The 23,918-nt window shown below is 43.1% G+C and overlaps 1 protein-coding gene across 6 annotated transcripts in view; it reads left to right on the plus strand.

Annotated features, from left to right (window-relative positions):
• dlg3 (discs, large homolog 3 (Drosophila)) overlaps positions 1 to 23,918 on the plus strand; it is a 237,362-nt gene that overhangs the window by 156,463 nt on the left and 56,981 nt on the right. For all 6 annotated transcript variants that reach the window (XM_041196283.1, XM_041196284.1, XM_041196287.1 and 3 more), the window contains 2 exons: positions 7,974 to 8,088; positions 17,275 to 17,451. In XM_041196283.1, coding sequence (XP_041052217.1) covers positions 7,974 to 8,088; positions 17,275 to 17,451 — 292 coding nt within the window. The remainder of the gene's footprint in view (positions 1 to 7,973; positions 8,089 to 17,274; positions 17,452 to 23,918) is intronic.

A 23,918-nucleotide genomic window follows, 5' to 3' on the forward strand; every position in this document is an offset into this window, starting at 1 on the left:
TTTTTGAAGGTAGCATCATCGGAACAGATGTGACGGAGGCGAAGGAACTGAGAGAATGGGATGGAGTCCTTACAGGAAGTGGGGTGTGAGGAGGAGGAGAGAGTGCATGATCTAAAATTGTTGAACTCAATATTCAGTCCCGAAGGCTGTAAAGTGCCTAGTTGGAAGATGAGGTGCTCCTCCAGTTTGCGTTGAACTTCAGTGGAACATTGCAGCAGGCCAAGGATGGACATGTGGGCATGAGAGCAGGGTGGAGTGTTGAAATGGCAAGTGACAGGGAGGTCTTGGTCATGCTTGCGGACAGACCGAAGGTGTTCCGCAAAGTGGTCACCCAGAGGAAACTGCATTGGGAGCAGCGAATGCAGTAGACTAAATTGAGGGAAGTGCAAGTGAAATTCTGCTTCACTTGAAAGGAGTGTTTGGGCCCTTGGACGGTGAGGAGAGGGGAAGTAAAAGGGCAGATGTTGCACCTTCTGCGGTTGCATGGGAAGGTGCCGTGGGAGGGGGTTGAAGTGTAGGGGCGATGGAGGAGTGGACCAGGGTGTCCCGGAAGGAACGATCCCTGCAGAATGCCACCGGGCCGGGGGGGTCGGTGGGGGTGGGGGGGGGGGGGGTGCGGTGGTGCGGGGTTGTGTGTGCTGCGGAGGTGAAGGGAAGATGTGTTTGGTGGTGGGCATCATGCTGGAATTGGTGGAAATGGCGGAGGATGATCGTTTGAATGTGGAGGCTAGTGGGATGATAAGTGAGGACACGGGGGACCCTATCATGGTTCTGGGAGGGAGAGGAAGGTGTTAGGGCAGATGCGTGGGAGATGGGCTGGACATGGTTGAGGGCCCTGTCAACCACCGTGGGTGGAAAACCTCGGTTAAGGAAGAAGGAAGACATGTCAGAGGAACTGTTTTAACATGGGCAGCAGAGTTTTGGATGTCCTCATTTTAAGGAGGGTAGCATGTGGGAGGCTGGCCAGGCATGCATTAGAGTAATCAAGCCGGGAGGTAACAAAAGCATGGGTGAGGGTGAGGTGGCGATGAGATAGAGCTTGGTGCATCAGCATATATGTGAACATTTATGCTGTGTTTTCTGATGTCGCTGAGGGGCATCATGTAGAAATAGGAGGGGACCAAGGATATATCCTTGGGGGACACCTGAAGTAATGGTGTGGGAGTGGCAAGAGAACTATTGGTGGAAATTCTCTGGCTACAATTAGATAGATAAAATGGGACTAGGCAAGTGCAGTCCTACCCAGCTGGATCATGGTAGAGAGGCAGTTGAGGGAGATGTTGTGATTAACTGTGTCAAAGGCTGTAAACAGGTCAAGAAGGTTGAGGAGGGATAGTTTACCTTTGTCACAGTCACATAGGATGTCATTTCTGACTTTGATAAGAACTGTTTCAGTACTGTAGTGGGTGGAAAACTGAATGGAGGGATTCAAACATGGAGTCCTGGGAAGGATGGGCATGACTTTGGGAGGTGACAACACCTTCAAGGGCTTTGGAGGGGAAAGGCAGGTTGAAGATGGGATGGTAGGCAGAAAGGTCAAAGGTTTTCTTGACAGGGGTGATGGCAGCAGATTTGAAAGAGAGGGACAGAGAGAACACCATTAGGTCAGCCAGGAAGGGAAGTTGGGTGGTCTGTAGTTTAGTGGGTATAGGGTTGAGAGAGCAGGAGATTGGCTTCGGGGAGATAGGAGAGAAATTGGAGAAAGAAGCAAGTTCAGGCCTAGGGCAGGAGGGAGCTTGAGAGGATGTTTGGTCTAGTAGGTTAGAAGGGAGGGAAGTGACAGAGACAACTGAATGAACAGTTTCAAACTCGGTGACAAAGTAATCATGAGTTCCTCACACTTGGAGGTGGGGGTGGAGGATTTGGGAAGAGGGGCTTAAGAAGACTGTTTGTAGTAGAGAAAAGAATCTGAAGGTTGCTTTTGTATTCCAGGATGATCATGGAATAGTGAGCAGTTTTCATAGATGAGAGAGCACCCCATAATACATTGTGTAGTCCAGCCAGATCTGGCGGTGAATGGGTTGTCCACCGTATCTGTTCACATTTGTATCTTTTAGACTTAAGGGAGGGAAGATGAGGGCCATACTGGGGAATGGCCAGGGTGAGCTTTAATGGAGTCAGAGGTGGAGCTGAAGGTGCGGTTGAGCAGATTGGTAGTCGTCATGGTGAATGGAGAGCCAAATGCCAGATAATTGTGAACTTAAGATAGCAATTCTATGTAAATTGGGAAGAGTTTTTTTCTCAAAGATGGACACAGAAGGGGGAAGAGGGATGTGGGTGGACAGTGATACAAGGAATACATCAGTGGGTTGGTGCTGGACTTAAATTAACTTCTAAGCACTCCTACATTTTAACCTTCCTATTTGGTGAATGTCTGCCCTAGCCTGTTTCCATTAAAAACCATACTGTTAGTGAATGTTTCTGTTTTTATCTTTCTCTGTTAACCTCTAGAGGAGTAGTGTGTCTGCAGGCTGCCTGGGATGTGGGACATTTGTTGATTACTGAGACAGACTGAGAAAATGCTTATTGTTTTCAGTCTTTTGGAAATAACTTCAAAACCAAGTTTATTATAATAATCATTCAACCAGTCACTCAGTTCAGATGGAATGCATACTAGGTTTCAGAGAGCAGCAAGGGTGGAGATAGCAGAAGCACTGACCACAAGTCTTTCATTCCTCCTTGGATATAGGAATAATAGCACAGGGCTAGAGGATTGCAAATGTTACACCCCCAACAAAAAGAGAGAGGGAGAAACTTGGTAACTACAGGCCTAATGTGAGTGGTGGGAAAACTACTAGAGGCTATTCCAAGGACAAAATTAATTTTTACTTGGGCTGGGGTAAATAAGGGACAGCCAGCATCAATTTGTTAAAGGCAAATCCTGTCTGGCTTTCAAAAGGCATTTGACAAAGTATGACTAAGAGATTTATTTAGAAAATAGAATCACATGATTTTAAAAGGATGGTGGAAATGTGTATGTAATTGGCTAAGGGATATAATACAGAGAGTGGTGTGAATGGGTGTTTTTCTGACTAGAAAGAAGCATGCAATTGGTCTCCTTAAGGGTTGATATTAAAACTATTGTTACTTGTGTTGTATGTAAATAACCTGGACTTGGGTAAAGCAAGTACAATTTCAAAGTTTGCGGATGATGCGAAGCTTGTCAACATAGTCATTTATAAGCAGCGTGGTAGCAGGCATTAGGAGCATATAAACTGATGAAATGGGCAGACATGGCAGATGCAATTTAATAAGTGTGATGTAATGCACTCTGGTAGAAACAACATGGAGAAGCAGTGCAATCTAAATGGTACTTTTGAGTGGGTGGAACAGTAGCAGAACCAGGGAGTGAATATTTACAAGTCTTTGGATGTGGCAAGGCAAGCTGATAAGGCAGTTAAGAAAGTTCATGTGATTCTTGGCTTTGTAAATAGGAGTATTGAATACAAAGACAAGGAAGTCATACCTAACCATGCAATTTACTGATTAGACCTCAATTGGAGGACTGTGTACAAATCTGGATATCACACTTTAGAAAGGGTGAAAGGCCTTGGAAGAGGGTACTGAAGAGGTTTACCAGGATACCAAGGATAATAAGCACTTCGATTATTTAGAGAGATTGGAGAAGCTCTGATTGCTTTTAGTAGAAAGGAAACCTGATTAAGGTAGTCAAAATTATGAGGGGTTCTGGTAGAGGAAGCAGGGAGAAAATATTTCTTCTGGATTATAGGTCAGTAACCAAAGGTCATAGATTTAAAGTAATTGGCAAGAGAGCTAAGGGGAAATGAGAAAATTTTTCACAAGAGGGTTGTTAAGATCTGGAGTACACTACCAGAAAGGCTTACAAAAACATTGCATGGAAGAAAATTGGACATGTAATTGAAGAGGACTAATCTGCAGGGATTGGGCAAAAAAGCTGGAAAATGGGACTATATTGAAAAGCTCTTTCAAAGAGCTGACAAAGGCATGGTGGACCAATTGGCCTTCTGTGCTGCAAATAATAAAAATAAATATGTGTAAATAAAATTTACATAAAACTCCAACATTTAACTGTATAATTTTTCCAAATCCTCCTTGTAAAAAAAGTTACCAGACGATATATCAAGACACGCCTATTGTGTTATGATCCTTTGTGTTATATGACCCTTAGGTACAAATCGCTGTGGTACATACTCCATGCTATAAGGCTCCACTATAACCTTCACTCTGTTATAATGCTCTCTATTATATTTAGTTTTATTATAAGGCTCTTAGTTATAACTCTTGCTGTGTAATAAATCTTTCAGCTATAACTCTTGCTGTGTTACAAGGCTCTGAACTATAACACTTGCTGTGTTATAATATACTTGATTGTAATTCGTGCTGTGTTATGCTTTGTTATTTTCCTTGCTGTGTTTATAAGATTTTGACTATAACTCACTGTAGTATAATACTGAGTTGTAATGCACTTCAGTGTAGTACTGAGGAAGTGTTGCACTGTCATAGGTACAGTCTTTCATACAGGCATAAAAAAATCCCATGGCCCTATGAAGAAGAGCAGATGTTGCGTTTTACATTGGTCTTTTAATGAACATCACTAAAACAGTTTATCTGGTAATTTGACCTATTACTGTTTGTGGAAATTTACTTGTGGGCAATTTGCCTGTATCACAACAGTAACTAAATTGTTTTTCCAGGTATTTTTATTTTTATTTTTGTTTTTGTTCAAAAGTACTTCATTGGCTGTAAAGCTTTTTGGGAAGTCCTGAGGTTGTTGAAAGCACTGTATAAATGCACATTCTACTTTCCTTACTGCTGTGTTTTAAGGAACAGGCTGCTGGGATTCTTTTGCTGACTTTTTTGATGTTCTTTATTATGCCTTGGATACTTACAATAATGCACATTTTGCTGTCATACATGTTCTGTGTCTTATTATTGTGTTCATCATCCCAGAAAACACATTAGGGACCATGCAAAGTCAGCATACTGAAAGATGTAATCACTGTTGCAATACAGCAGCTCCATGCAATACCTGGAACAATGTTTAACCACTGAACTTTCCAACACCTAACAGGGAACTTTCCTTTGTATTTGCATAGTATTTAAACTTCACCTTAATGGTAAAGATGGATAGGGAGAGCCTGAATTAGTCCAAGGGCTGACAATAAAAATGCTGTATTCCCAAATAAATATAAACATTTTTGTATCTGGTTGCCATCCCAGAAGTAGAAGGAAATGTGTGTATTAAGTATTCCAAAACAAATGAACTCCTCTCACAGCTGCTGACAATGAAGTTTGAAATTAAAAAACTTCTGTCTCACACCAAATTAGTATTGTATGCTACATTGATTCTTTTATGATAACCCATAGCAAGGTCGTCTTCTGTCTTTGGTTAACATCATTTTACATTGAAAATAATAGCTTATTGCTGAAAAGACAGATTGGATTAACCAATAATAACAAATATTCAACCTTTCTAGAAAACATTGCTAGCTGTGATGTGAGGTTGATTGTTACAACGTTTGCTTAATTGTGGTGCCCATGCTGATTGTTCATTCCCCACAAGACTTGGCCAGTGTTGCTGCTGGGACTGATTATGGTTTGACTCGTTGTGTTGCTGAGGCTGATCAGTAAGACTTTTGACTAACTGTGATGGTGGAGCTGATTGGTACAACAGTTGGCTTTGATCATGTGATGATTCTTTAGTGACCATGCCTAAGCTCCAATTTAAGCTCTGGAATTTCTTCACTAAACTTCTTCATCTCTCCTTCCTTTTAAGTCACAGAATAAACCTCATCTCTTTGTCCAAGCATTTGTCCTAATGTCTCCTTATGTTGCTCAGTATCACATCTAGTTTGATAACACTGCATGATGTGCCTGGGGATCTTTTTACTACATTAAAGGTGCTATATAAACTTTAAGTTGCAAGCTGTTATATGTTCTTAAATTTTCTGAATGTATTCCTGTGTAGATTTTCTTAAGAGAAACAACAGCCAGGCCTAAGAAGGTCTGTGTGGTGCAAGAAACCAGAAAGATTTGCATTTACATAGCACCTTAGCATGCTTATCCAATCAATCCCAAAAGTCCTTCACATGTAATTAATTTCTTTGAGATGCAGTGACACTGACATGTAAACAAATGTAACAGAGGTTAATGAATGGCAAAAATGAAATTTTAGATAACCATAGAGTCAAGTACATGGGGGATGGAATTTGAGGCCTGAAGAGGATAACAAGTGTTCTATTGGAAGTGAAGGGGCCTTGAATTAGGGATCTGCGGGTTGTTGCCAAGAGGTGTTGTAGGCCTTTGTGCTTGGGGTATGGAGAGAACAGTACAAAACAAGGAAATGTTTTAATTCCCTCAAATAAGCAAAGTAACATTGGTTTTGCATGAAACCACTGAGACTTTTCAAGTGAGATTCACTTAAAAGTTAACTGCAACCTCCCTTCCCCAATAATTTCAGGGGACATGGTGGCAAATTAGTAACATCACTGGACTAGTAATCTGAAAGTCCAAGCTGATATTCTGAGGACATGGGTTCAAATCCCACCATGGTTGCTTGTAAAATTTAAATTCAATTTTAAAAGAAGTCTGGAATTGGAATTGGAAGCTGATTTCAGTAATGGTGATCACAAAACTCTCATCGATTGTTGTAAAAACTCATCCGGTTCACTAATGTCCTTTAGGGAAGAAATCTTCCAGCCTTGCTTGGTCTGACCTACGTGTGGCTCCAGACCCACAGCAATGTGGTTGATTCTTAACTACCGTCTGAGATGGCTTAGTAAGCCAGTCAGTTCAAGGGCAATTAGGCATGGGCAGCAAATGCTGGCTTTGCCAGTGATGTCTGCATCCCATGAAGGAATAATGGAAAAGAAACAGCTGTTGTAAATAAAACTAAATCATTTGTAATAGAATCTGATATTGCTTCTCTCCCTCTAGCCAGCGCATCTCAATTGGTGGCTATAGAATAAGTACGTGCCTGTTTAAGAAGCATCCTGGTGAGCAGAGTTAGGACTTTTTTGCTGCATGGTTTTCAGCAGGAGCTTTTAGAAATGATTTAAAAATCTAATCATGTTGCTAAGGAACCTAAGTGGCTGTATAATATCTGCCAATCTGTGCTCACCAGTGCACTGCAACCTACCACTGCGCAGTGGTAAGGCAGTTTGATTCAGTCTGATACAATTTGCCTGACACTAAAAGTAGATTTTATGAATAGACAATGCTGCAGAAGTGCTTGACCTTCGTGCTCAAATTCCTCAATGAACAAAGCTTCACACCAGAATAGGAATTCATAAAATCTACTCTTACATATTATCAGTGATTAACCTTGGTATGAAGGTTGATGAGGGTTCGGAGGATCAGCATCAGTGCTCTGTTAACCAGAGTAATATCATGATTATCCAGCCCCAGCAGTTCTAGACTAAATTTCTGCTCATCCGATACTGTTTGTTGGACAAGCAGTGTGACAGATCGGAGGCAGTGGAGTTGTAGAGGTGGTGGTGAAGTAGAGTTGGGTGTTGTCAGTTGTGCACACGTGGAACCTAATGCGTTTTCAGATAGTGCCACCAAGGAGCAGCATGTGGATGAGAAATGGGGAGGGTTTGGGGCCAAGGATAGACCCTTGGGAGACTCCAGAGGTAATTATGTAGCAGCAGGAAGAGACACCAAAATCCAAAAGTCAAATTGCTGGGATTTGCTAATGCTGACTCAAGAGCACTAGCTTTAATTGATACCACCAGGTTTGCTTTTGGAATACTTACAGCTTATCACAAGTTTGCACCGCGGCAACTCTTGCACAAAATTAAAGCATTATTTTCTGTTTCTCTCCTGTCCTGTGGTAATGATGCAAAGTCCTACATAGCTAAGATTGGGAACTAAATTCCAGTAGAGGAATTGTGGGTAACTTGTGTTGTCATTCGCTCCCTGGTCCAATATGTTAGTCAATTCATGTTGCTTCAATCCTGTTACAAAACCATAATTTTTTTTAAATACAGAATACAGCCGCTTTGAGTCTAAAATCCATGACCTGCGGGAACAGATGATGAATAGCAGTATGAGCTCTGGATCTGGCTCCCTGCGGACCAGTGAGAAACGCTCGCTTTATGTCCGGTAAGTACGTTATTCAGGTGAGATGGTTCATTCCCTTGGATATACTCAAGGATTTCAGTTAGCAAGAGCTGATACAGTAACCAGTGATTTAATCAACAACCAGGCCAATTGACAAAGATAGGTGGAGGGACAGGTAGTATTGAGGTGGGGAGGCTGCAGAAGGATTTGGACATGTTAGAAGAATGGGCAAAGAAGTGGCAGATGGAATACAACGTGGGGAAATGTGAGTTCATGCCCTTTGGTAGGAAGAATAGAGGCATAGACTATTTTCTAAATGGGGAGAGAATTCAGAAACCTGGAGTGCACAGGGACTTGGGAGTCCTAATCCAGGATTCTCTTAAGGTTAACTTGCAGGTTGAGTAGGTAGTTAGGAAGGCAAATACAATGTTGGCATTTATTTTGAGAGGACTAGAATATAAAAGCAGGGATGTGCTGCTGAGGCTTTATAAGGCTCTGATCAGACCACATTTAGAATATTGTGAGCAATTTGGGGCCCTGTACCTCAGGAAGGATGTTCTGGCCCTGGAGAGGGTCCGGAGGAGGTTCATGAGAACGATCCCAGGAATGAAAGGCTTAGCATATGAGGAACATTTGAGGACTCTGGGTCTATACTCAATGGAGTTTAGAAAGATGAAGGAGGATTTGATTGAAACTTACAGAATACTGAAAGGCCTGGATAGAGTGGACTTGGGAAAGATGTTTCCATTAGTAGGAGAGACTAGGACCTGAGGGCACAGCCTCAGAGTAAAGGGAAGACCTTTTAGAACAGAGATGAGGAGAAACTTCTTTAGCCAGAGAGTGGTGAATCTATGGAATTCATTGCCACAGAAGGCTGTGGAAGCCAGGTCATTGAGTGTATTTAAGACCGAAATAGATAGGTTCTTGATTGGTAAGGGGATCAAAGGTTATGGGGAGAAGGCAGGAGAATGGGGTTGAGAAACTTATCAGCCATGATTGAATGGCGGAGCAGACTCGATGGGCCGAATGACCTAATTTCTGCTCCTATGTCTTATGGTCATTTATCTCCTGTTTGAGTTGTCGCTGTCACAGATTACTGCACATAATTCCATAATAATGGCCACTATACTACACTTCAAAAGTAATTTGTTGTCTCAGTGCTTTTGAGTTGTTCAGATGTAATCAGGTATTTTGTAAATTAAAACATTATTCTATTTTTAAACAAGCTAAACTCTTTTCATTGGAGTCTCCATTCATTCATCAGCTTACGCTGACACCAGTCTTCCAAAGGGGAAACTAGATCTGAACTATTAGAATACCTGAGGAATGCAGTAGCAGCATAGCTGCAGCCTGATTCTTTGCCATCTTAATGATTTGGGTTTATTAGTTTCAGCTTCTCCACCTGAGAAATCTGGAAGCAGATCATAAGAGCAGACTTTTTAAAATTTACACTTGGTATGTACAACTTACTGTAGAAACTATCGGATTAAGGTATGCTGGTTAAGTAGCCAATTAAATATTGGGAAGACCAAAGCCATTGTCTTCGGTCACCACCTAAATCTCTGTTCAATAACGATTGATTCCATCCCTGTCATGGTCTACTGTCTGAGGTTGAACCAAGCTCTGCAACCTTGCTGTCTAGTTGACCTGAAGCTGAACTTTGACCCTATATTCTCTCCATCACTGAGACCACCAGTTTCCACCTTCATAATGTCACCCTCTCCTGGCTCATGCCTCAACTCATTGTAAACATTATGGGTGGAATTTTCCATGCCTGTTGCTGTTGGGCGTCATGGTGGGTGGGAGCAGACAATATGGCGGGAAGGCCAAAAATTGGTGTCACTGTGTTGTGAAACCAGTTTGCAATTGTCCATTCTGCCCATCAGTGGCGGGCCACGTTTCCTGTTGCTGGATGTCAGGAACGTCATTTTAATCCATCTGCATATCAGCAAAAGCCCTTCTTGCCTGATGTTCAGTCATCCAGGCATGCATGCTGATATGTTTCACCTGCACCTGGTGAGCTACACTTCGCTCAGGACATCGAGGTTTGTTTACCTACATTTCTTCAGGCAGCACTCACAGTCATTAGCACCAAGCTTCACAGGCAGTACCACATCACTTTTAATGTGGCTCACGGGCAGGTCTCTACCTACCGGGCCAGCTGTAAGGCAGGGGTGGCTTTTCAATGGCTGCAGGGCTAGGGCTTGCTTGGGGAAGGGGAGAAGTGGCCTCAGGCAAGGGAAGATACTGCAGGGTGAGGACTATACTGGGGAAGTGGGGTATCCCAGGGTGTGTGTGGGGCACATGTTGATCTATGCAAATGGCCTCAAAATGTGAGGGCTGAGGAGACAGTCTCCAAAGAAGATGAAGCCAAATAATGATGTAAGAGTTTGTGTGAGAGAGTGAGTGGTGATGTCCCTTGAACTGGCAGTGAGAGAGATGTCAGTGAATGTGTGATGGCCTTGTGAGTGTGTGAGTTTAGACTGATGAGACGGCCGCCTTGCCCTGGAGGCACGGATGAGATCATTCATCTGTTTTCTGTGCTGAATGGCCGACCTCTTGTGTGCAGCATCGGCACTGACCATCTCTGCCATTACCTTCCAAGCCAGAATGATGAGACTCTTGGGCCTCCTGTGGCCAGAGCGGGGTAGAGGACATTGCAGTGGGCTTTCATGGTGTCCAGAAGGCATCCAAGGGATGCATCACTGAATCATGGGGCTGCACGCTTCTTGGCTTTTGGGGCCATGTCTTCACTGGTGCCCTCCTGGGCTGCAAGCATTGAGAAGTGTGTGGCAGCTGCTGTTTAAAATGGAACCCTGTGTGAGAAAGCTGCGAGGTAAAGGCAAGGCAGACAAATCAGAGGCCATCTGCCAGCGAGTAGGCATGTTCCTGTGGCTGCATAATTAATGAGGCGGGAAGGGAACAATACAGAACAAAAAGCCGCTATTGCAGCCGGCAGGTGAAACATCCTTTTTCCTGCCCGCTACTGCACTCAATGCAAACCTGGGACGATTCCGTCCAGTTGCAGCTTTGACAATGCAGAGAATGCAGAGAGAGAATCAATTCAACGCAAGGAGTCCTCGGGACAAGAGCTATAACTGGAGAGAAAAATAATAATAAATCTATCTGTGTCTCTGTCACTCGTTCTCATACCCAGAGAAAGGACTTGTGGAATTTTCACATCGACGATTGGGGTCAGTGGCGGGGTTGGGGGTGTTACTCAGGGGGATCCAGGTTGAGACACGGTGCTGCAGAGAGCCCAATATAATCCCATCGAGATCAATCCCTCCACCTCTTCCTGCGACTCTATCTCTGCTCCTCCCTCCATGTTCCTAACTGTTTCCCCACATCTTTCTTTAAATCCCCATCTCTCTGCATCCTTTGTATTTTGGCCTCTCGGAATTGTGACAAGTTTCCCTTTTTATCTCTTCCTATAACTCTCTCTGTACCTTTCTCTCTGAAACATTTTCACTCTGTTCTTTCCAATCTCCCCACCGTCCTCCCTCAGCTCCTCTATTTTTCTCTACATCTCATTTTGTCCTTCAGCCTCTCAGTATCTTTCTGTCTCTGCATGTCTCTGTCTCTCTCTCTCTCTGTGTGGAGGGATATGTAAAGGGAGCACCCATTGCCAAGCACCCAGCTTGCACCATGACACTGAATCTAATTCCAGCCCAGTGCCATCTTTCCCTCTTGACGTCTCTGCTCCCTCACTGGGGGGTGGAGTGGGGTCGGGATAGAGAGGCCTTTAAAATACAGGGGACTGCTCGAGGGAAGGGCAATTAGACAGAGAGAGGGAATTAGACATATGGGGGGAATTGGAGAGAGAGGGGGAGAAATTAGACACAGGGAATTAGAGAGAGAGGGAATTAGACATCGAGAGAGGGGGAATTAGACACAGGGAATTAGAGTTAGAGAGGGGGATAATTAGAGAGAGGGGTAATTAGAGAGAGTTGGTAATTAGAGGGGTAATTACAGAGGGGGAGGATTAGAGGGGGGGATTGGAGTGGGGGATTAGAGAGAGAGGAGGGGGATTAGAGAGAAATGGGAGATTAGAGAGAGGGGTACTTACAGAGAGAGAAGGGGAGATTGGAGAGAGATGGGGAATTGGAGGGAAAGAGACGGGGAATTGGAGAGAGAAAGAGGGAATTGGAGGGAAAGAGACGGAATTGGAGAGAGAAAAGGGGAATTGGAGAGGGGGGGGAATTGGAGAGAGGGGGGGAATTGGAGAGGGGGGGAATTGGAGAGAGAGGGGGATTTGGAAAGAGAAAGGGGGAAATTGGAGAGAGAGGGGGGTTATTACAGAGAGAGGGGTAATTACAGAGATGGAGGAGGAATTAGAGAGGGAGGAATTAGACATGGGTAATTAGAGAGGGAGGGAGAATTATACAGAGTGGGGGTAATTACAGAGAAAGGGGAATTGTGAGAGAGGAGGCAGAGGGAGAATTTGAGAGCGGGGAATTAGAGGGGGGCAATTACATGGGGAAAGGTTGGGAGGGGATTAGAGAGATGGAATGGGAGTCAGACAGAGAGAGGGGAGAGAGACAAAGAGAGGGGGAGGAGATCAAAGGATATGGGGAGACAGCCGGAGCAGGCTATTGAGTTGGATGATCAGCCATGATCATAGTGACTGGCGGAGCAGGCTCGAAGGGCCGAATGGCCTACTTCCTGCTCCTATTTTCTATGTTTCAATATAACTACGTAATGCCTACAACACAGAAATAGATCATATGGTCTAACAGGTCCTAGCAGGTGTTTATGCTCCACATGAGTTTTCTTCCCCCACCCTCTTTTTCATCTAATCCCTTCACCATATCCTTCTATTGTTTTCTGTCTCATGTGTTGATCTAGCTTTCCCATAATTAACCTATGCTGTCTCTCTCAACTATTCCTTGTAGTAGTGAGTTCCACATTCTAACCACTGTATGGCTGAAGAAGTTCTGTCTGAATTCCCGATTTAATATTTAATATCTTAAATTTGTGGCCCCTAGTTCTGATCTGCTGCTGCATGTGGAAGCAGCATCTCTACATCTACCCTATCAAACCCTATCATGATCTTAATGACCTCTATCAGGTTAGTCTTTCCTAGAGAAAAGAATCCCAGCCTGTCCAATTTTTTCTGATGGGTATAACCTTACAATTCTGGTACTATCTTATCAAATCTTTTTTTGCACCTTCTCCAGTGCCACTATTCTTTTTTACCATGGAGACCCAACTTTTCACAATATTCTAAGTATAGTTTAACCAAGGTACTATACAAGTTTAATATAACCTCTTTGCTTTTTAATTCTATTGTTATGGAAATGAACCCCATGCTTATTCTGCTCTCTTAAAGGCATATTACTTGAATTACTACTTGTTGTGATATATGTATCTGTACCCTCTGATCCTTGTGCTCCTTTTGCTCCATTTAGACACTTATTATACAAAAGAGTTTGTGGCCTTATTCTTCCTAATCACCTCATACTTACCTACATTGAAATTCATTTGCTAATTACACACTGATTCTGCAAGTTTATTAATGTCATCTTGTACTTTATCGCAGTCTCCTCTGTATTAACTATACCTCACAATTTGTTGTTGCAAATTTTGAAATTGTACTTCCAATTCTGAATCCAAATCATTTTATGTTAATGGTGAACAACAATGGTCCCAGGACTAATCCTTATAGGAAACCATTTCCCACCTTTTTCCAGCCTGACTAACTATTTTTAACATCTGCTGTCTGTTTTCTGTTTGTAGCCTGCTTCAATCCATTCTGCTATTTGTCCCATGACCCTGCATGTTCTGACCTTAGTCATGAATCTACAATGGGGAATTTTTTTGTCAAAAGTTTTTTGAAAATCCAAATGTATTGGGCTGGATTTTTCCCCTGAGGTGGGACAAACCCAGGTCCAGCAAGGGAAAAGATGTGGGCGGGACCTGATTTTGGGAATTTTAAGGGCACAGCAAACATGATACCAGCATCTCCAGTGCAGGAGGTGTTAATTTCAAACCTCCTGTAATTTTCAAGTTGAGGCAAGCAGGTTATAAAGCTTGCCTCCATTCACTGGGACATTCACACAGATCTGGAGATGTGTATTAGACACCCTAGCCCTCACCACCCCCATCTATCCCTCTGCCCCTTCCATACCCTCCATTCTGCCTCCACATCTCCTATGCCCACTCACCCAGCATCTGTTATGGACAGAACTCATGGGGGAAACCTGTTCTGGAGTCGGGCACCATAGGGAAAGCCTGTTCTGGAGTTGGGCAGCTTTTGACAGCTAAATTTAAAAGGTGTCACTTACTTCAAATGTCATAGTGTAATACTATATGATAAGCATGTTTTTAATGTTGTGACTGATGATAGGGCTTTTGTTTAGATTGACAATTTTATGAGCTCCTAAGAGGTTTTTTTGACAGCTTCACAAGCATCTCAAAGATTTCCTAATATTTTTATAGGGCTCATGAGTTCTGTCCATTGTAGATACTGGGTGAATGGGCATGGGAGATATGGAGGGGGACTGGAATGTATGGAGGGGGCGGGGGGTTGGATGGGGGAGTGAGGGCTAGGTTGCCTAACATTCATCTCCAGATCTGTGCCAATGTCCCAGTGAACAGAGGGGAGCTTTATAACATGCCTGTCTCATCATCCCCTCACATCAAGCCTGCTTTGGGAGGCAGTGGCCCTGACTCCAACATGTCCCTGCCATGAAAATAGCATGGGTGGGCACTGTCAGGCAAGAAGAATGATCCCTCCCTCATGGGGGAAACTCCAGTCCATTATGTATATTGCGACCCATCTCATTATATATATTGTTACCCTTGTCGATCCTTTGTGTTACTTCTTCAAAGAATTGAATAGATTAGTCAAGCATGACCTTGTATTCTGAAATTCACAGACTATCCTTTATGTTTCTTGTTGGAGATAGTCATTGCCTGGATGTGTTGTGATGTAAATCCTACTTGCCACTTATTAGTTAGGTCTTGCCACATGCTGGCATGGACTGCATTATTATTTGAAGAATTGTGAATGGAACTGAACATTACAATCATCAGTATCCATCACCACTTCTGACTTTATGATGGCAGGAATGTCATTGATGAAGCAACTGACAGTGGTTGGGCATAGGACTCCTGCAGCGATGTCCTGGGGCTGAGATCATTGGCCTCCAACAACGACAAATATTTCCCATTATGCTAGGAATGCCTTCAGCCATTGGGGAGCTTGTACCTTATTTTCATTTTGCTTGGGATCCGAGGTACCACAGGTTAGTCAAATACGGCATTGATGTCAAAGTCATTGATGCCCTACGTTCACTTCTGGAATTCAGCTTATTTGTCCATGTTTGGCTCAAAACTGTGGCATTGTGATTGCTGCTATTGCCATCAGTTGACACACCAAGCGCACTCCTCTCATTACCTCCACTGTTAACGAAACAAAAATGCATGTAATTGGAGGTAAACTATTGGCTTGGATGGGGAATCAGTTAGAAGTTAGGAGACAGTAAAGATATCGGGTATGTACTCAAATTAGCAGCATGTGAGTAGTGGTTTTTCCTGGGGATGTGTTGGAGCCTGAGCGTTTCACTATATAAATAACTAGGAAGAAGAATAGAGTGCTGTATGTTTAAATTTACTGACAGCACTATGTTAGGTGGCAAAATAAATATTATAGCAAGGAGGAGAAATTTGCAAAGGAATGTTGATAGATTAGGTGGGCAAAACTGTGGCAGATGGAATTCAATGTAGGATGGTAAACCTAAGAAAGGTAGATGAGAGTATTTTCTAAATGGTAAGAAGCTGGGAACTGAGCAGCGAGAGCTAGGTATCCAAGTGTGAAGATCACTAAAAGCTGGTGGGGCAGAAGTAAGAATAATTAAACAGGCTAATGGAATTATCTCAGTGGGGTTTAAATACAAAAAAGGGTGGAAGTTATGCTCCAGATACACAAAATGTGGTTAGAGCTATCTGGAGTGAGCACTGTACTCAGTTATGGGGACCGTACCTAAGGAAGTGGGGTATAGCACAGATTCACCAGAATTATATTGGGCTGACTTTTGAGGATAGGTTGATTAGACAAGGCTTCTTTCCCTTAAACATAGAAGATAAAAGGGGGTGAACTACTTGAGATGTTTAAAAAAATCATCAAATGAATTGATAGGGTAGACAAAAACTATTTCATCTAGTGGGGATGTCTAGAACAAGGGGGCATAACCATAAAAGTTTAGAGAAATTAGGGGCAGAATTTTCCCTGTCGGGGGTAAGTTCAGGAGTGGGTGCATGGAGGTGGTGCGTCACCATTTTACATGGGCGGGCTAATTAAGACCACAAGGGAGTGCTATGCGGGCGGGGGGGATTCCCTGAGCCGAGAGTGTGCTCTTTTGCGCATGCGCACGCAAGAGCGCACTCATCTCCCTGAGGCTAAGTGCTGCCTTGGAGATCAGCTCCACAATAAAAATGTTAAAAACAGAAAAAAAAAATTCCCTGACATGTCCTCTCATGTGACACTGTCACATGAGTTGGGACATGCCCATCACTTTTAAATACACTTTTATTAAATTTTTAAAAACCTAAGTGAAAACTCATCCTGCCTGTGGATGAGGTTTCATGCTTTTTCCAATGCCCGCCAGGGCTCCCAGCCTGCCTGCCAACCTTAAGGTTGGACAGGCAGGTTCACTAATTACGTTAATTACCTGGTCAATGGCCTCAATAGGCCATTGACAGGTCAGCGGACACACAGCTGATTTGGCTGAGCTCCCGCCGATCTGAAAATTGAAATGAGGTGGGGTGATGACACGAGTTCCGTCCGACGTCATCCCACATCATTTTACACTCTCCGACTGGGAAAGCCTGGCCCAGGTGTGATGTCAGAAAGCACTTCATCACACAAATGTAAGTGGAAATCTGGAACTTTCAACCCACCCTGAAGGAAAAAAAAGCTGATGAGTGTGATATAGCTTTTTGTTAGGCAAGGATATTGAGGGCTACAGACTAAGATGAATAAATACAGCTAACTAGCTGATCAGCTGTGATCTATATGAATAGTGGAACAGGCTCTATAAATCCTATGCCCGGTTGTGTGTCTGTTCATCAGTGTGATTGATGCTAACATTAGAATTCCCAGGTCTCACACTGTGCATCATTGCTCTGTATTTGTAGTTGCTGTCTTATTGCCCTGTAGTTGTTGCCTAAATGTCCTGTGTCTGTTCTGAGCTCACAATATATCTTGCACTGTTTGTTTTTCAGTGCTCTCTTTGACTATGATAGAACCAAGGACAGTTGTCTGCCAAGTCAAGGGCTGAGTTTCCTGTATGGTGATATTTTACATGTCATTAATGCCTCTGATGATGAATGGTGGCAAGCACGACTTGTTACACCTCATGGCGAAAGTGAGCAGATTGGTGTCATACCCAGCAAGAAACGGTGAGTGAGAAACTCTTGTACTGACACATCAGTGCATTGAATCATCCAGCAACTTGCTTACCTCTTCTGAAAGGCAGTTAAGCCTTTTGATGTCACAAACATTAAAACCCCTGGCAAAAAACCTCATTCCCTAGCCACCAATTCCATCCAACTGCCTGATCCTATCTCGGGCTGAACCACATTGTTCACAACCTTAGCTTTTTATTTAATCCTAAAGTGAACTCCCAATCCCATATCCTCTCTGTCACAAAAGTCATCATGCTTCCACCTCCATAACCTCACCATCTCTGCCCCTGTCTGGATCTTTCTGCTGCTGAAATCCTGGTTCATGCTTCGGTTACGTCCAGGCTCGATATTCCAATATTATTTGTCATGTCTCTCATCTTCCGTACTCCATAAACTTGAGCACATCCAAAACTCTGCTTTCCATATTCTAACTTGCATGAGGTCCTGCTAACCTATTGTTCCTGTGCTCTCTGAGCTACTGTGGCTCCCAGTACAGCAATGTTTTGAGTTTAAAATTCTCATCTTCATGTTCAAATTCCTGTTCAAATTCTTCCATGGTCTTGCCTCTTCCATCTCTACCACCCTCCAGTCCTATAACCTTGAAAGAAGTCTGCATTCCTCCAACACTAACCTCTTGTGGATCCTCTACTCCCTTCACCTCACCATTGGTGACTAGTCTTGAGCTATCTAGGCCCTCAGCTCTATGATTCTGTTCCTAAATCTCTCCACATTTACTCCTTTATGCCTCTCCTTAAAATGTACCTCTTTAACCAAATTTTTAGTCACACCCTCCTAATATCTTCCTCTTTTAGCTCAGTGTCAATTTTTGTCTGATTATGAGCTCCTGTGAAGTGCCTTGAGATGTTTTCCAATGAAAAAGTTGCCATATATATGCAAGCTATTGTTCTTGGTTCAGAGGATAAATGATTATTTTTACGAAGTTGGCATTTGAATTTTCCTTTTTTTCCAATTACTTAATTGAAAATACATAGGTTTCTCCATCTTTCTAAACACTGATATCTGCATTATAATAGTTAGAATTTTAGTGTTAGCTGAAAGCAAATTCCCTTTTATGTACAAATTGTTTTTTTTCAGTCCTTACCTGAAAATTCTGTAATGAACTACACTTTATAACAGAAGAAATTTCTCAATGGTGAGCCCAAGATATTGCAATTACTTTTGTGAAAGAAAGTAAATTTATATACAGCTCTCATGATATGATGCCCTGCTGGAAGTGTTGTAATGTAAGAAACGCGGCAGCCAATATGTACAAAGCAAACTCCCACAAACAGCATTGTGATAATGGCCAGTTAATCTGTTTTTGTGATGTTGATTGAGGGATACATATTGGCCAGGACACTATGATACCATTATTCAAGAATGGGTACAAGGACAGTCCTAGCAACTACAGGCCAGTTAGTTGAACATTAGTGGTGGTTTTGGAATCCTTAATCAGGGAAAAAAATCAACAGGCACTTGGAGAGGTTTGAGTTAATTTAGGTGAGCTGGCACAGATTTTTAAAAGGCAGATCATGGTTGACTAACCTAATTGAATTTTTTGATGAAGTAACAGAAGGTTGATGAAGGGAATGCGGTGGATGTTGTCTATATGGATTTTAAGAAAATGTTTGACAAGGTATCACATAACAGGCTGGTTAATGAGACTGAGGCTTATGGAATTGGAGTGCCAGTCTGTGATTGGATAAAAAATTGGGTTAAGGAGAAAGCAGTGAGTGGTAATAGGTGGTTCTTTTTTGAAATGGAGCTTGGTAGACAGCGGTGTTCCCTAAGGGTTTGCTATTTATAAATGACTACGATATTGGAATACAGAGTAAAATTATCCAAACTTGGGGGAATGGCAAACAGTGAGGATGATACAAATTGCCTGCACCAGGACATAGATAGGCTAGCAGAATAGGCAGATGAAATTTAATACAGAATTGTGAGCTGATGCAGTTTGGCAGGAGGGATGGGGAGAGGCAATATTGACTTAATGGCACGATTCCAAAGAGTGTGCATGAACAGAGGGACCTGCGGGTACATGTGCATCGATTTTTGAAAGTGGCAAGGCATATTGATAGAGTAGTTAGCAAAGTATATGGGATCTTGGGTTTCATAAATAGAGGCATTGAGTACAAAAGCAGGAAAATCTGAACGTATATAAAGGTCTGGTTAGGCCCCAACTACCGTGTTGCTTCCAGTTCTGGTCACCACACTTTAGGAAAGATGTGAAAGCCCTTGAGAGGGTGCAGAGAGGGTTCTAGGGATGGTTGTTTTTATTAACAAAGTTAAGTTGGAAAGGCTGGGGTTGTTCTCCTTGGGGCAAAGGTAATTGAGGGGAGATTTGTTTGAGGAGTACAAGATTATGATAGGCTTAGATAATGTAGACAAGGAAAAACTTGTCCCATTAGCAGATTGTAAAAAGATTAGGGGAAGCAAATTTAAGATTTGAGGAAAAAGGTGAAGGGAAATGAGAGGAGAATTTTTTTTACCCAGCAAATGGTAATGACTAGGAACTCGCTGCCTCGAGAGTGGTGGATGCGGAAATAATCAACAATTTCGAAAAGAAATTGAATGGACATTTGAAGAAAATAAATTTGTAGGGCTATGGGGACCGAGTTGGGGTGTGGGACTAACTGGATTGCTCATTGGGGAGATGTCCTGGACTCAATGGGCTGAATGGCCTCCTTTTGTATTGTAAATTTCACTATTACCCTAGGACACCAGGGATAACTTGCCTGCCCTTTTATGAAATAGCATTGTAGGATCTTTTACACCCACTTGAACAGGCAGATGGGGCCTCGGTTTAGTATCTCATCCAAAGATGGCACCTCCAACAGTGCAGCAGTCCCTCAGTACTGCAATGGATTATCAGCCTTGATTTTTGTATTTGAGTCTTGGAATGAGACTTGAGTCCAGGACCTTATGGCTCGGGTGAGAGTGTCATCAACTGAGCCATTACTGACAGAGCCTCCCTGGTAACATGTGTAGGGTGTAAAATCTAGTGCACTGCCTTGTATACCAAATTGTCAGAGTCAAGATTTGTATGGTAGCAAGGAAAAAGCACCTCAGGCAAGTATAATCGATTTTAAATAGGAAAATTATTCAAATTAAATTCCACACTAAATTTCACAACTTTGGCTGAGGCTTCATGACCAGTACACATCTCATCATATAAAATAAGCACAGTTCTGCTCAATTGGCATAACTGGTTTTGGCCTAATTATTAAAGCACAGCTATTGCAGTTTCAGATAGTGTATAATGTATTTTTTATATGCTTATCTACTTCTGCATTGAACTCTTTTTGAGCACTTTTTCCTCTGTGGATTTATACTTATGCATTATTGTTGTGGAACATTGTTCATTTTTTAAAAATTCATTCATGGAATGTGGGCTTCACTGGCTGGGCCAGCATTTATTGCCCATCCCTAGTTGCCCTTGAGAAGTTGGTGATGAGCTGCCTTCTTGAACTGCTGCGGTCCATGTGGTGTAGGTACACCCACAGTGCTGTTGGGAAGGGAGTTCCAGGATTTTGACCCAGCGACAGTGAAGGAATGGCACTATATTTCCAAGTCAGGATGGTGAGTGACTTGGAGGGGAACTTCCAGGTGGTGGTGTTCCCATCTATCTGCTGCCCATGTCCTTCTAGATGGTAATAGTCGTGGGTTTGGAAGGTACTGTTGAGGGAGCCTTGGTGAATTCCTGCAGTGCATCTTGTAGATGGTACACACTGCTGCTGCTGTGCGTCGGTGGTAGAGGGAGTGAATGTTTGTGGATGTGGTGCCAATCAAGTGGGCTACTTTGTCCTGGACGGTATGAAGCTTCATGAATGTTGTGGGAGCTGCACTCATCTAGGCAAGTGGGGAGTATTCTATCACACCCCTAACTTGTGCCTCGTAGGACAGACTTTGGGGACTTAGAAGGTGGATTACTTGTCGTAGGATTCCAAGCTTCTGACCTGCTCTTGTAGCCACCGTATTTATATGACTGGTCCAGTTCAGTTTCTGGTCAACGATAACCCCGAGGATGTTGATAGGGGATTTAGTAATGGTAATGTCATTGAACATCAAGGGGTTAAAGTTGGATTCTCTCTTGTTGGAGATGGTCAGTGCCTGACACTTGTGTGGCGTGAATGTTACTTGCCACTTGTCAGCCCAAGCCTGGATATTGTCTAGGTCTTGCTGCATTTGTACATGGGCTGCTTCAGTATTTGAGGAGTCGCTAATAGCGCTGAGCATTGTGCAATCATCAGCGAACATTCCCCACTTGACCCTATGATGGAAGGAAGGACATTGATGAAGCAGCTGAAGATGGTTGGGCCTACGCTGAGGAACTCCTGCAGTGATGTCCTGGAGCTGAGATGGCTGACCTCCAACAACCACAGCCATCTCCCTTTGTGCTAGGTATGACTTCAACCAGTGGAGAGTTTCCCCCTGATTCCCATTGACTCCAGTTTTGCTTGGGCTCCTTGATGCCACACTCTTGTCAAATGGCAGCCTTGATGTCAAGGGCAATCACTTGCACCTCACCTCGGGAGTTCAGCTGTTTTGTCCATGTTTGAACCAAGGCTGAAATGAGGTCAAGAACTGAGTGGCCCTGGCGGAACTCAAACTGAGCATCAGCGAGCAGGTTATTGCTATCTGTAACGGAACAGCTTGGCTAGGGGTGCAGTAAGGATCACTTAGCCCTGTCTATCACTTGCTGCTCATGCTGGTTGGCATGCAAGTAGTCCTGTGTTATAGTTTCACTGGGTTGACACCTCATTTTAAGGTATGCCTGGTGTTGCTCTTGGCATGCCCTCCTGCACTCTGTATTGAACCAGGGTTGATCCCCTGGCTTAATGGTAATGATAGAGTGGGGTGTATGCTGGGCCATGAGGCTACAGATTGTGTTCGAGTACAATTCTGCTGCTGCTGATGGCCCACAGTGCCTCATGGATACACAGTCTTGAGTTGCTAAATCTGTTCAAAATCTATCCCATTTAGCATGGTGGTAGGGTAACACGATGGAGGGTGCCCTCAGTGTGAAGGCAGGAATACGTCTCCACAATGACTGTATGGTGGTTACTCCTACCGATACAGTCATGGACAGATGCATCTGTGGCAGGCAGGTTGATGAGGATGAGGTCATATATGTTTTTCCCTCTTGTCGGTTCCCTCACCACCTGCTGCAGATCCAGTTGCTGATGAACTACAGGTTGCATCTATCAAAGTTGTGAGCGTAGGAATCTCTTTGGCTGTTTCCATTGAGTTACGTTAATCGGATGAAGAGCAGCTCACGAGCAGGAAAAATCTTAAAGTTTGTAGTATATTTACACTTATCAATATTGAAGCCCCTGTCTTTATAGGCCTTGAAATTTCTTTGCGGACACAGTGACAGAACTAAGCCAACTGCTGCAAATTGACTTAGCAACAACTTTAAGGGTCCTTCCATAGTTGTGAAAGTCACAACATTTGACTTTTATGCAACATTTTCTTTCCAGGCCAAAGCAGGAGACATTAATGAGATAAGCTAGTCTATGGTTTATACCTGTGTAGAGCAAATGACTGACAAACATTTGCTAGGCAAAGGACCTTCTAACATTCCTATTGGAAAGGAGACAATAATTGGAGAGGGCAGAGAACCTTTTAATTACTTGGCAAGTTTTCCAAAAGTATAGGGCATTTTAGATGAAACCCATAAAGTTAACAGACTCCATTTGTTAGCCCTAATGTACCTGTAAACAGCAAGGGGGACTACTCAGAATAGGACCCTACATGTTAATAAAAACAGAAAATGCTGGAAAAACTCCACCATTTAATAAGGTCATGGCTGATCTGATAGTAACCTGAAAACTGCATCCCACCTACCCTTGATAACCTAACACCCCCTTGCTTACCAAGAATCTATCCACCCCGCCTTAAAAATATTCAAAGACTCTGTTTCCACCTTCTTTTCAGGAAGAGAGTTCCAAAGACTCGCGACCCTGAGTGAAAAAATTTCACCTCATCTCTGTTTTAAATGGACGACCCCTTACCTTTAAAGAGCGACCCCTAGTTCTAGATTTTTCTGCAAGAGGAAACATCCTCTCCACATCCACCCTGTCAATATCCCTCAGGATCTTATATGTTTCAATCAAGTCGCCTTTTAACTCTTCTAAACTCTAACAGATACGAGCCTAGCCTTTTCAACCCTTTCTCATAAGACAACCCACCCATTCCAGGTATTACAAAAACAGAATTACCTGGAAAAACTCAGCAGGTCTGGCAGCATTGGCGGAGAAGAAAAAAGTTGATGTTTCGAGTCCTCATGACCCTTCAGCAGAACTGGGTTCTGCTGAAAGGTCATGAGGACTCGAAACATCAACTCTTTACTTCTCCGCCGATGCTACCAGACCTGCTGAGTTTTTCCAGGTAATTCTGTTTTTGTTTTGGATTTCCAGCATCCGCAGTTTTTTGTTTTTATCATTCCAGGTATTAGT

This window comes from Carcharodon carcharias, chromosome 9 (genome assembly GCF_017639515.1).
Source record: "Carcharodon carcharias isolate sCarCar2 chromosome 9, sCarCar2.pri, whole genome shotgun sequence".
Taxonomy (NCBI): domain Eukaryota; kingdom Metazoa; phylum Chordata; class Chondrichthyes; order Lamniformes; family Lamnidae; genus Carcharodon; species Carcharodon carcharias.